Here is a 13,404-nt window from a genome sequence, read left to right as displayed (position 1 = left end):
TATTATTTTGTTTAAAAGTGTACATTTCTCTCACATTAATTATAATGCAATATTAGTTTTGATATTTTTTTATTTATTTTTTAATACGAAAAATTATTTTTATTTTATTTTAAAAGACATTAAATGCTCATACTCCGACGCATGAGACATATTCCTTAGCGTCTTATTTTTTAAGTCCTTTTAGCTATTCATTTACGAAGTAAAGTATTGAAAGCGTTGTTATTTCCTTTACCTATCGATGTCTGCATACTTATTAGTTAAATATGATGATTAATTTTATTTATGTTTAAATAGTTTAATAAATTGCTATTAAATTATTATTTTGTTTTCATAGAAGTCACCATAGAAAAAAGCATTATCTTCTAGTGTCAAAAAGCACTTATCTCGTATCTAAGAGCAATGAAGCTTAACATGATTAAAACAAAACTTAGTTTATTTATAAATGGTCCAAATATAATGGTATTTAGCTAACGCTATGTTAAATGAACTCTAAACGTTAGTATACAAAAATCACATCTATGTTGAAGAATGCCATCTTTGATTAGTAATACAATTTTACATTTTCATAAGAGTTAATAAGATAGGTAAATACGTAAGTTTAAGAGTTATGTTAACAATAATTACGATGGAATACATGAATATTTGTCTCAATTATTCGTATTTCTCTAAGCTCAAAAGTTATACATAGATGAAATGGAATACGTAATATGTAAAAGTGAGTATGATATTCCTATATAAGGTTACAAAATAATCCTAAATATTCCAATTTAAATTAACAGTGCAATATAAAGATTTATTCTAACTACATTCGCGATACTTATAATTACAAAGAAACACTAGCCTTCGATTAAATTGGATACCATTAAAATATCCTCGTGATTTATTTTAATATCAAGAAATATTATTGCATCGTACTTACATAGTATTATAGCATAATATAGAAAACGCGCATTGAAAAATCACCAGAAGTTTTAACATATTTTAAAAAAAGTAACATAGATAGTAAATTTGTGTCAACTATTTCAGTTCAAATGAAAGAGATCAAAAAACAATAATAAGGATCCTTAAATAGTTTAAAAATTAAACAATACAGCAAGGCCTCGATAGTCACAACCCGAGCTAATCCGAACGACTTCCCTACCTTTGTGAAGCCTCCGTGGCCCTTGTTATTTGAATCAGATGAAATTTCCAGCAAAATTGTGGAAGATTTTAACCCTCAAGATGATTTATCACTAAGCCTTTTTCTAAACAGAGGCTTTTCAGAAGTAGAGATGAACAATTTCTTAATAAACAATGCTGATATTTATTGTCTGGAGCATTAACTAAAGGAGACATAGTAAGAAAAGTAAGAAATGAGTATGACAGCGAAAATGAAAAAAGAGTTAGAGGCATCAGAACTAGTTGCAAGGATCCCACATACTTAAGCTGTGTCTGCCTTGAATACTTGCTTAAAATGGGTGAATGAAGTCGATATCTCAATTCCATAGAAAATAATATTGATGTTTTTTGTTGATATTTCTTAATAAAACTCCATAGTTAATGATTATGATAAAAGTATAAATAAACTTATCAATGAAACTTAATGGTTTAGTTTTACTTTTTATTATTTTGACCAACGAGCGCTATCACCTAAGTAGTCATTCCATTAACAATGTATTATCTAAGTATGTATCTTAAAATATTTTGTCATTCAACTATAGGTATGTAAACTTCGCTGTCAAAAATCAAGTATTGTGCTAACTTTATCTGTTAAAATGTGTATTTCCCACTCGGTTGTATTTCGCCATGTGTTCTTTTCCCACCTTTTAAATAATAAAAGCTCAATCCCAATTTCGGTCCAAAAACTCCCAAAAATGAACTGTTTAGCAAACTAGTTGTAAATATTTATGTTTCTGTCCCCTGTTAAAATACTTATTTGATCTTACCTCCAAAATATGTTAAGAATAGTATAAAAACTGTAAATGTTGTAAACAATTCACCAGTCTTTAAGATGCCTACTTAAGCGAAAGCGCTCGTTGGTCAAAATAATAAAAAGTAAAACTTAACCAAGAAGTTTCATTGATAAGTTTATTTATAATTTTATCATAATCCACAGAAAATGCTTTTAAAGGGATAAAGTGCTTTCTATGTCACTAAATAAGACACGTCAATGCACTATAATTTAATATTTTAAACAATGCAACATTTTGCACAAATAAAACAATGCCTTTCAAAATATCTGCATTTTTGGGTGTTCGGACTATCGAGCCTGTACATATTATTTTTAATCTTCATTCGGTTATCTAACTAAATGGACAATTCCTATCTTCGCTTGTTAATTATTCTAAAAGCCACATAAGTTTCATAAAATAAATATTTGTAAGCATTACCTATAATTCAATCATTAGAAAAAATAACTGCCATGTACAAAAATGAACTACTATAATATCTTATAGTATGATTAAAATAAACTAGATGTAATTAATACTTGGGGATAATCAGAAAACAGACCAATGTTCGGAATTGTGAAGATTTAAGCACCAAAATAAATTAGTATATAGGTTTTTTGTCATGCCAAATTTTACCCGTTTTATACAAAGTGTAAAGTTTACTGTTGAACAAATTCTCGGCGAACCTGAACATCGCTCCTTCAAACTGATGCGGTCTCGTATCAAAGTCGGCAAAATCCATATCCAAGTTTTTGTAAGGACGATTGAAACCATTTTCCCTACAATCGAAATACTTGTGAATCGCAACTACGTCCTGGGACATGATTTCCGTTTTCTGGGGAGATTTATCCGAAGCAGGATGCAACTCGAAAGTTGTTGATATTTCTATGTCATGTATCGTCATGGAAGTGATATTCAAAATAAACGCAGGGCGGTCGCTGGTAGCCGATTTGTCAAAATGTGTCTTTTTCACAATATCCGGATAGTCCGGTTTCACTTTCGGATCGTTCCTTTGGTTCAAACAAAAGTGCAACGTCGGCAGCTGCAGCTTGTCGATTTTTTTACCAGTCTCATATGATTTTAAGAGAACTTTGAGTGAATAGTGAAATCTCGGCACGATGAACTCGTCCCACGCGAGATTAACAATATGACTGGTTTTCTCGTTCAAATTGAAGTCTCTCTGCGCCATTTTCCTATTTCTATTGAGATTTCTGAAGATGCAGTCCAACTCCGCAAGGTCGCGCATCAGATGGTACGAATCTTCCGAAGAAAAGGGGAAGGCGAATGGGATTATAAAAATAGAAAGCCCGGTAAGTTCCATGGGCAACACCTTGATTCTCTCGAGCATGTTTGAAGGAAGCGTATTATCGTATACATGGTATTCTGTTATGCCCATTAGCTTGTGAAATGACAAGAATTCAATGACATTCTTCCTACTCAAAATCGGCAATTTGTTTGGCATAACACAAGCTGTTATTTTCGACGTATTTTCAAATGATATTTTATCGACGCTCTTTTCAGATTTAGAGGTGTAATCTTTATCTAGATCGATCATTCTGATAACGGGCGAGTAAATAGGACTCAAGTAAGAGTTAGGATAAAAACTGACAGCGTATGGAGTACCCAGTGCCCTGGTCAGCTTACAGTGGAATATAAAAACGACATAATCTTTATTTTCTTTTACGCTCGCCTTGGATTCCAGCCTGGAATAGCTGAACTTGCCGATGACAGGTCTCTCTTCTTCCTCGAATAAGAAATGACACCTAAAGTTCTGTTTGACGTGCTTTGATCCTAAAACAATGGTATTGGAGACACCGAAATACTGCGATTGAACAGTGAGATCGGAGTGAGCGTTGTTTCCTCTCCAGAATGAAGAATAAGCGTAGTGGCTATCGTCGATTCTCTGAAAAGACGGCAAGATGTCTAAAGTTTTGGCGTTGACGGTGTCCAGTTTCTCCGTCAGGATGGATGAATTGATTCCGTAATTACAAATACTCAATTCGTTCGTCCCTCCCGGCTTCCCAAAGAAATTCAGGACCTCTAGAACATAACGGAGCCTGTAATACTCGTGCCTGTAAATCAGGAGAGTGACCACACTCACCAAACAAGCGATGACCAAAACGAGCTGGTAATATTTCTTCATGGTAGGCGGGCGATCTATCTTTTTCTTCCTAGCATGTTCTAACTTCCCGCCTCCTCCGTCCGAGCTCTTTACATGAATTATATTGCCGTCTGCGCGATGAATTATTATCGAAAATAAATAACACTCATTCTGAAACAATGTGCGAAAATATATAATTAAGCAAAAATAATGTATTTTATATCCAACAGATATTTAAGTTTTCCTTTATTAATTAATAAGTTTATTTTATACCTTTGTTTATTAATAGAAATTACTTTTATTCTCGAATATTAAATAATCGAACCGGGCAAACGAAATTTAAGTTTTGACATACGTAAAACCATAGAGAATATATTTCTAATTCAAAATGTCCATATTGCAGAACAGAGTACAGAGGAACCTGGGGCACATGATCACAAAATAATAAACGATTATTCTTAGATCATCATCATCATCATTCCATGTCCACTCCCTAGTTGGAGCACATGGTGTCCACAAAGAGCCTCAATGCATCTCTATCGGCTCCCAGCTCCTGTGCGTCCTCTCAAGTCAGGTTCGCGACCCGTAGTTCTGATCAAACTAATCTGTGACAACATCGTTAATTCTGATTCGGCATTCGCTACTTCTGTATACATGTTGTTTGGTTTTTTTATAAACTTAGTCTACTAAAATATCTACAACACAATATATACGAGGGTTGTGTAAAAAATAAAGTTCTAAATTTTTTTTCAGGTTTAAGGCATTTTTTATTGGAGCTGAAAAATACATTGTTGGAAAGCTTAATTTCTTAACAATTTTTCAACATAATCACCAAATGTTTCAACGAATTTTTGTTGCTGACTAATCCACTTTTGGAATCCAGCTTCAAAGAAGTCCGCCGCCAGTCCGTGGAGGAATTTGGTGACCGTCCTGCTTGTTGAGTTTATGACTCGAGGGACCACAATAAATTCGGAAAATTATTGCGAGACCTTGAAAAAACTCAGAAGAGCCATTCAAAATCACCGGAAATAAAGACTTACGAAAGGCGTTAAACTGCACCACGACAATGCGCGCCCACACGTCTCTCGCCAAACCAAGGATTTAATCGAAAATTTTGGATGGGATCTCGTTGAACAGGCTCCCTACAGCCCTGATCTTGCACCGAATGACTTCCACTTGTTTCCAAAATTAAAGCACGTTTCGAGACTGATAAAAATGTGCAGAAAGCGGTTATCAAATTCCTCCATGGACTGGCGGTGGACTTCTTTGAAGCTGGATTCCAAAAGTCGTCAAAAAAAATGCGTTGAAAAATCTGGTGATTATGTTGAAAAATAGTTAAGAAATTAAGCTTTCCAATTTTGTATTTTTCAGTTCAAATAAAAAATGCCTTAAACCTGAAAAAAAAATTGAGAACCTTATTTTGTATACAACCCTTGTACATTGATATTTATTTTAACATTATTTATCATTATTGTACACTGACTATCTTCATTTATAATACTCAAACTGTTATTTTATGTGTACACGTACACTCATATTGACGAACTTATTTTTACTATTTATAATATATATATATTTGAGTGAGGGACTCATTACTTCAAGTTATTTTTAATAGTGATTTTTTATACTTAGGTACTTTTACATGAAATACTTTCGCTTTGCTGGGAATATTATATTGATAAAGTTCTTAAGATTTTTACGGCCGTTCCGATGCAGAATAAGTTTTTTCTGTGTTGTTATGCATTGTGTAGTTCCGCTCTTTTCCAAAGTATTGGATTGCATTACAGTGTCTTTCATGTCGATGTTGTTTTTGAAAAAAATACACATGATTTGTTTTGTATTTGGATCTGTGCTGTTTAACAATCTAATTTCTTTATAAGATGCTTTTAATTAAATAAGTGCAAAGGTTTTCACGGTCACTGTTATCAATATGTTTCTTTTTAGGGTGATACCGTGTGTGTTGGATTTAAAATCACCCAAAAAGAAACATATTGATTTTAATTGGTTCCTAATAATTTCCGTTCATATTGTCGGGATGTTTGTAAATAATATCAATCTCAATCCCTTCTTTTACTTATTGAATTTAGTATCTCTGTAGTCTCCCTAAGACTACCGGCCCGAAAAAAAACTTATTTATTAATTTACACGCCCTACGGGCTTTTAAATTTATTTGAAATACATTCAAGTGCAGCAATGAAACATAATTATCTACATTTAGTTAAAATTAAAGAGAACAAAAGAAAAACTAAAAGATACAATAATAAGTTAAAATAAGGAAATGTTCCAACATAAGTATATGGGTATATAGAAAGATATTTCCATTTAAAAATATACACACATACATACAAATGCACATGCATACATTCACGTATAAATAATGCATGTATACATATATATACACATAAATATATACATTATTATAGAGATACATGAAAAAAAATAGTAAATAAAGAACAATATTAAGAATTTTTTACTTATTAATTTAAAACCTTTTGAATATTTAACCTATAATTATATAAAGACAGACGAAATATATCAACTTTGCCATACTCGTTACCTAGCCGGTGTAGTCTAGGTATTGGTGAATTGTAATAATAATTATGACTGCCAGGAGATACAAAAAATAATTTTAGCTGCCGAGTATTTTGAACAGGTACTTTTAGGCTGATAACACTAGTTAATTTCGGGACGTCAAATATGCCATTTGATATTTTATATAAATTTAATAAATCATTTATAATTCTTCTTTTGCAAAGAGTTGACATATTTAGTGTACATAATAAATTATCGTAATCAATATTTTCAGTTGGTATATTACGTTTGTAATTGATGAATCTAAGGAATGTACGTTGTACTCTTTCTAACTTTAAAATAAGAACATCATAATAAGGTGACCAAATTGTTGAATTGAATTCTAAATGACTTCTTACTAAGGCAGTAAATAGTACTTTGAGGGTAGTGATAGAATTAAGATCCTTTACAGTTCACTGCAAAAATCCAAGACATTTCATTGCCTTATTAGTGATGGTATCAATGTGAGAAATAAACGATAATTATTTATCAAAAACTATCCCCAAATTATTTATTTGTCTAACTCTTCCCAGATTGATATTATTAATGTTGTAGTCGAATAATAAAGTTTTTAACTTCTTGTAAATGACATTACACAACACTTGTCGACATTTAAGTAAAGTTCATTTTTCTGGCACCAGTTACAGCCTTACCAAATTAGTCTGAAGAACTCCACAATCGATATCAGAGGTAACAGTTTTTGAAATTCCGAGATTGTCGGCAAAGAGAAGAATATCTACTTTCTCAAATATCGACACAATGTCGTTAACGAACAAAAAAAACAGTACTAGTCCTAAGTGGGAGTCTTGGAGAACTCCACTAGATGCCTCAAACTGATACGAGTTGTAACCGAATACTTTAACTAGGATTTTTCTTGATGACAGGTAGCTTTTAAATCACTATGCCCATATGTGGTGTTTGGCCAAAACTGATTTCTTAGGATAGCCGAGCCTCCATACACTCGTTTGCTTTTTCACTTTTTTTAGCAATCTGCTAGATGTACACTTTGTAGTTTTAACCTTTCCCTCACTGTCCTAAAAACACCCGCGCGTTATGGTGCTGTGTAGTCACTACACATAAAAAAATAAAATATTTAAAAAGGAAAAATGGAATATTTATAGGGAATGGCTTTCATTAACCATAAATTAATTAAAAGATGATAATATTTCAAATCTAACTGCTAAAAACATGAAAAAAACATTGGTTATCGCTAACGACTTGGGCAAAAGGTGCACCCAAGCCAACTTACCGAGAGCTACTAAGTACCTAGTACTGGACTACGTGACTGACTCTGTGAATTCTTCATACGCAACTATGCGAAACATTGGTATGCTGTGAATATACTTTTGATGATATTTGTAATTTATCCCCGATTTCCGATAAAATGCTTTTTTGTGCCTGATAAATACTTATTATTTAATAACAAATTATTTCAGTCGATACGTAAATGTGTAATGAAGAAATACTGAAAACCTAAACCCAATATGTATTGTATTTATAAAGATATTATAGTTATAAGACGCAATGTGTACTAGCTACACATCACTGGGGAGAGAGGGTTAACTATTTATTTTTTAAATAACTACCATCGATTAAAAGATAATCCCGGATTCGGGTACCAATTATTATTATTTCAAATAAAATAATGAAAATACGGTAATAATTTGTTATTTCGAAAGCAAATAAATCGATTCTATTTTCGCCGATAGTCGTCAAAAGATCGGATCGAGTTTATAAACAGCATTCATTTCTATATATTTTCTCAACTGACAGCCGCTGTCATTTACATAGCAAATTTTGCAATTCGCAGCTTGGAAGATGTTTTCGCTTATTCTATTACTTGCATAATAATAATAATAATTCACTAGTCATTCAGCAGTGCAGAAATTCTTTGTTTTTTTTATTGCGTTTGGAAAAACGAAATATTAAAAATGGGTGATAGATATTATACTAAAGTACAACCGGTTAATTCACAACAGCTTTTATTTACATCAGAGGTGAGACGAGCCACGAGAAGAATTCATTCTGTGAGCGATGCCCTTGTTAACTCAAAATTAATACTAGGTTTGTAATAAAACATTTGTATTTGTGCTATACTTATTGTAGTCTCCATTGTTGTTATTTTGTTTTCATATTTTTTTAATATCTAATTTTTAAATGAGTATTCTGTGATATTACTAATGTCCGCACTATCAAAACTCTTTATTGCTCAACTGCTCGCCCTCTTCTAGACCATGCCTCTGTGGTATCCATTCTATGTGAATCACATAAATCTCATTGAGTCAGTCCAACATCGCTTGCTTCGAAAAGTAGCAAGATGCTTGGACTAGAGAGAGGTTACTATTCATATGCTGATATAGAGTAAATGTTAAATATTTCTAGTCTACAAAAACGTAGAACTAATATTGACTCCATATATATGTTCGGCATACTAAACGGTAGAATCGATGTGCCATCATTACTGGGACAGGTAAAATTCCATATTCCGACTTGTAGGTTGAGAAACAAGGAAGTACTTTTACGATTAGCATAGAATAAACTATGGCCTTTATTCTCCAATGACCCGTCTTTGTCGTTTTGTTAACTCGAGATAAGATCTGGACTTTCTTGGTTTCAGTTTACAAGGATTTAAACGAGCACTAAATAAATAGTCCAGATCTTGTCTCGATGTCCCTTATGTTTTTCAATGCTTCTTTCTTCTTTTTTAATGTTTTTAACTCTTCTTATATATATATATATATTTTATTTTTCTGCATTATCGGGAAAACAGGCATAAAGCCCACAAGTTCCCAATAAAGAGGTCGTATTTATAGAAAGTATAGCAATACAGTATATACATATACATTTCACTTGCATCCAAATGTCTTCTGTGTCGCTTTAATTTTTTATCAGTAGCGCAAAGCACTCCTCCGTTTTTTTATCCAGTATATTCTGTCTCTCCTGTAGACCTCGTTTCTTTCATCGAAGAGTAGTTCTTCACTATTTATTAAATCGTTGAGCTTTTACTTAGTCCAATTGACCGGCGCCGTGGCGCAGTTGGTTAGATGGCTATCTGTGAAACTGGCATCGCAGGTTCGATTCCCGCCGTTACAAGAAAAAAATCCAAGAAAGATTTTTTTCTCAATTAGTCTGGGTGTTGTGGTGTATTTTTCATTACCTTCTTCCATATCCCCTCTATCCCACCTGCTGACAAGCCTCAAAATAGAGGCTTAGCGGGTTATTCCTTAAAAAAAAATAATTATATCATAGTTTTTTACTCTTATGTTTAGTTATATTTCAATAGTTTTTTTTCTGGTTCCTCTAATATTCGTGTAGTATGCAGTAAAATATATTTTAGGAAGAAATGGAAATCATCAGTGGGAATATAAAGAATAAAAAGTTTCGTAATTAATTTAGGCATTAGTTATTCATGGTGTCCTTTATGTACTGCAATTTCTCTTCAGAGTTAATTACATAAAAAAGAAAGGTGAAGTTTTGGCGCATAATTTATTTTCCCCCTCTTGACCATACAAATTGTATATTTTTTTCTTTTGCCACTATTCTGGCAAGGGAAAATATTTTTTCTGTAACGGGCTTAAGTGCTCACTGATATTTATTGGTTTTTTTCCCTCCAAGGCGCTAAGGTGTGTAGTATTTAATTTATCAGAATTCAATAATAACGCTAAGATGGTAATAAATAAGATTGCAAAAAAAATATCAATATAGGGAAGGATCAGAAGATTTATTGATAAGGACTCTTGCAAAACTATTTACAAAGCAATTATTGAACCACACGTTAACTACTGTAGTAGCATTTTATTTTTATCAAACGAAGAAAACATAGATAAACTAACTGTATTACAAAATAAAGCCTTTAGAATCATTTTGAAAAAAAAACAGATATACGAGGGTAAAGTCGATGGTAAATGAAATGAAATTATTAACATATAAACAAAAAATATTTTACAATACAATGATATTTGTTCATAAAATTATAAACTCTAATAAAAAAACAGAATTTTGGAAAAAAATTGATCGGAACCAGCATGAACACGATCACAATACTAGAGAAAAGAACGAAATTAGACTTCCATTTAGGAAAAAGGCAAAGTCACAAAATTCAATTTTATTTAAAGCAATTAAAAAGTATTACAAAATGGAAAAAAATATTTATGAAGAAAAAAACATATCAAAATTTAAAATAATGGTCAAGACATATGTGATAAACAATTTATAAATGAAATATATTTGCAATGTTATTATTAGAACACACATAACAATATGTCTGATATGTGTGCCCTACTTTAAGATTTAAATAAAAATAAAAAATAATGATTTTTGATTGAAGGACTATATTGTAATATTAATACCCTATGAATTGTATAAATGGACAATGTCCGTAAATAAATAGATATCGTTTCCTTACAAAAAAAAGGTGCGTGTTGGCTTATTTATCAAAGGGTTACCTAAGAGATGCATGGGGTATCCTATTTTATAAAGCATTCAAATGGTCTCTGATAAATGTATGATTTGAAGAATTTAAGTATTAACAAATTAATATTAAACCTTATTCTAGCTCTTTCCGATGAATCAGTTTGGGCAGATGCTCTTTTGATTTTCTTTGAGGTCTTTAAGTATTTAGAAGAAGTTCATAGCGAGCGGTCTATACCAGAGATGAATGTTCTGTTTGTCGATGACATATTATTTAGGTAAGTTAAAAAAATATTTATAATTAAATTATTTAATTACTACCTTTACCCACGGCTTCCCCCGATTGGTATTAAGGAGAAATTAGTTATTTAATTAGTTTTATCGTTTAACAATTTATTTGACAATGAGTTCTGTAGCTAAATAATTAGGTTCTTAACAATGCAGTTGTACTTTTATGTCCGCCATCATTTTAAAAAAAATGAATATGCAATAAATGTATGAATAAATAAGTAATATTTTTTTACAATTTTGATGCTACAAAAAAACATTTTTATAGGAGTGCTTCCTTTAAAGCTGACCTTGACCACTATTTGGGAAATGGTTGGGAAACTACGTACATTCGGAGAAAGGAAGTGAAGGAGTATTTGGACCATTTACAGGAGCTAAAAGAAGAACGGCCCCATCTACTGAGTGCCTACGTCTATCATCTCTACATGGGCTTACTCAGCGGAGGACAAATCATCAAAGCCAAATGTCAATTCAGAACCCTTACGTTATCTGCACTTTTTAAGCCTTCCTCGTGCGATTATATAGATACCGTACTAGACTTTACCTGCGCAGATATATCGTGTTTGAAAACTAACATTAAAGGAGCCATGAATCAAATTGCTTCGAAATGGGACGCTGAAAAACGTTGCGCTTTCATTAATGAAAGCCAGATGGTTTTCTTCTATAATAATTCCATTGTTAAAACTGTCCGAGGCACATTCAAAGCGGTCATTTGGAAAGGATTTTACATCTTACTAGTCGTGACATCAACATTTCTTTTTTGTCATTATCTTTTATAAAGATATTAGGACTAAGTCCTAGTGCGCATTGCGATTTTAAAACATATGTTAGTTTACCCGCAGCAAAACAACTCATGTTTTTGGCACTCGCGGTTAAAAAATCGCAGCGGCTAAAAAATCGTAACCTGTTGAATTATTGACGCGGTGCGGTACCCGCAAATTAAATTGTAATGTATGGACAAGTATTTACATGCGCACATTCGCGGGCAAATTCCCGCAGCCGGCCGGTGTCCGAGCTTAAACAAATGTCACACAGCATGATGTCCACCCTAGAATGGCCATCGAGTGACAATGCATGAAAATACTGTTAGGTTAGACTTTTTATAATCAAATAAATTAGGTACCATTAAAAACGTACATATTTGTCTGAATCATGATAACTTATTTGTATAGATTAGTAATATTTCTCGCTAACCGATAATATTTTTATAATGTTACGCATTATAAAAATGTTTTATTTTTTTGTAAAACCAATAAAACTACATTCTTTTTTAGATCCTCGTGCAATAGGTATGTTTACATCAGTATATTTTTAATATTACTGATTTTAGGCGCCAGGTGTTAATTAAGATTTAAAATATCTGTCAATAAACAAGGTTTAAATTGTTGGTATCTTCACTATAACACAAACCATTAATCATTTATTCACTTGTTTACGAACTCATATATTATTTTTTACTTTATAGTAAGTTGGTTTGTATCTAATTTTATGAGGGCACTAGATACAAAATCAGAATCTCCACTGAAGGAGTTGAAATATGTAGATTCATAATAAAAAAACAATTAAAAATAAGTAAAATGATTTAACCATTTAAATGCCAGACCAATTCAACAGATTTTGGAATGCCTTTGAGAAAGAAAAATACTGTCAAAGGGATAAGTTTTGTTAGAGGATATCATGCTTAATCAAAACTGGGAAGTGAAAAGGTCTCTATTCGTTTTAGCCAGTGTGTCCAATTGGAAGTAAAACATGTCTAGATGTAATGTTCATGTTACACTAAGCCTTGCAAGAGATATCTTGGTTGTGGCATCTAAAGATTCGTAAGGGTTGATTTCCGTACAAAATAGCAATAAAAAATTACAGATATTTCTGCTTATGCAGCAAAAATATGGATAAATTTTATTTAGTTTTGCATATTTATACGAGGGTTGCTACTTAATTTTTGAAATAGATAAGTAAAAACAAATATTTATAATCGAAAATGGCTTTATTGTTTTTCAAAATATTCTCCTCGAAAATCAATACACTTTTGCATGCGTTTGAACCAATTTTCGAAGGACTTTTTCCAATCCGATTGAGGTACCTTCAAAACATGTGATTTGAGAG

At 32.0% G+C, this 13,404-nt stretch overlaps 2 protein-coding genes across 2 annotated transcripts; one reads left to right on the top strand and one right to left on the bottom strand.

Annotated features, from left to right (window-relative positions):
• Positions 1–2,276: 2,276 nt before the first annotated feature.
• Positions 2,277–4,392, bottom strand: LOC148283353 (uncharacterized). Its single transcript, XM_088223654.1, has 2 exons — positions 4,303–4,392; positions 2,277–4,200 (listed from the first exon to the last, which is right to left on the bottom strand). The coding sequence occupies exon 2, from the start codon at positions 4,069–4,071 to the stop codon at positions 2,530–2,532; it is 1,542 nt and encodes a 513-aa protein (XP_088079780.1). The 5' UTR covers positions 4,072–4,200; positions 4,303–4,392; the 3' UTR covers positions 2,277–2,529.
• Positions 4,393–8,342: 3,950 nt separating this feature from the next.
• Ho (Heme oxygenase) lies at positions 8,343–12,940 on the top strand. Its single transcript, XM_088223653.1, has 3 exons — positions 8,343–8,664; positions 11,156–11,288; positions 11,567–12,940. The coding sequence occupies exons 1-3, from the start codon at positions 8,532–8,534 to the stop codon at positions 12,075–12,077; spliced, it is 777 nt and encodes a 258-aa protein (XP_088079779.1). The 5' UTR covers positions 8,343–8,531; the 3' UTR covers positions 12,078–12,940.
• The last annotated feature ends 464 nt before the right edge of the window (positions 12,941–13,404 follow it).

Source organism: Micrasema longulum, unplaced genomic scaffold (genome assembly GCF_059751315.1).
Source record: "Micrasema longulum isolate JH-2025_06_02 unplaced genomic scaffold, ASM5975131v1 h1tg000245l, whole genome shotgun sequence".
Lineage (NCBI taxonomy): Eukaryota > Metazoa > Arthropoda > Insecta > Trichoptera > Brachycentridae > Micrasema > Micrasema longulum.
The sequence above is the reverse complement of the archived record's forward strand: the minus strand, read 5'-3'. Positions and strand labels throughout refer to the sequence as shown.

Coding starts and splice junctions, on each gene's coding strand:
- LOC148283353 (XM_088223654.1), bottom strand. CDS start 4,071: ATGAAGAAATATTACCAGCTCGTTTTGGTCATCGCTTGTTTGGTGAGT.
- Ho (XM_088223653.1), top strand. CDS start 8,532: ATGGGTGATAGATATTATACTAAAGTACAACCGGTTAATTCACAACAG. Junction 8,665..11,155: donor TAACTCAAAATTAATACTAG/GTTTGTAATAAA, acceptor ACCTTATTCTAG/CTCTTTCCGATGAATCAGTT. Junction 11,289..11,566: donor GTCGATGACATATTATTTAG/GTAAGTTAAAAA, acceptor ACATTTTTATAG/GAGTGCTTCCTTTAAAGCTG.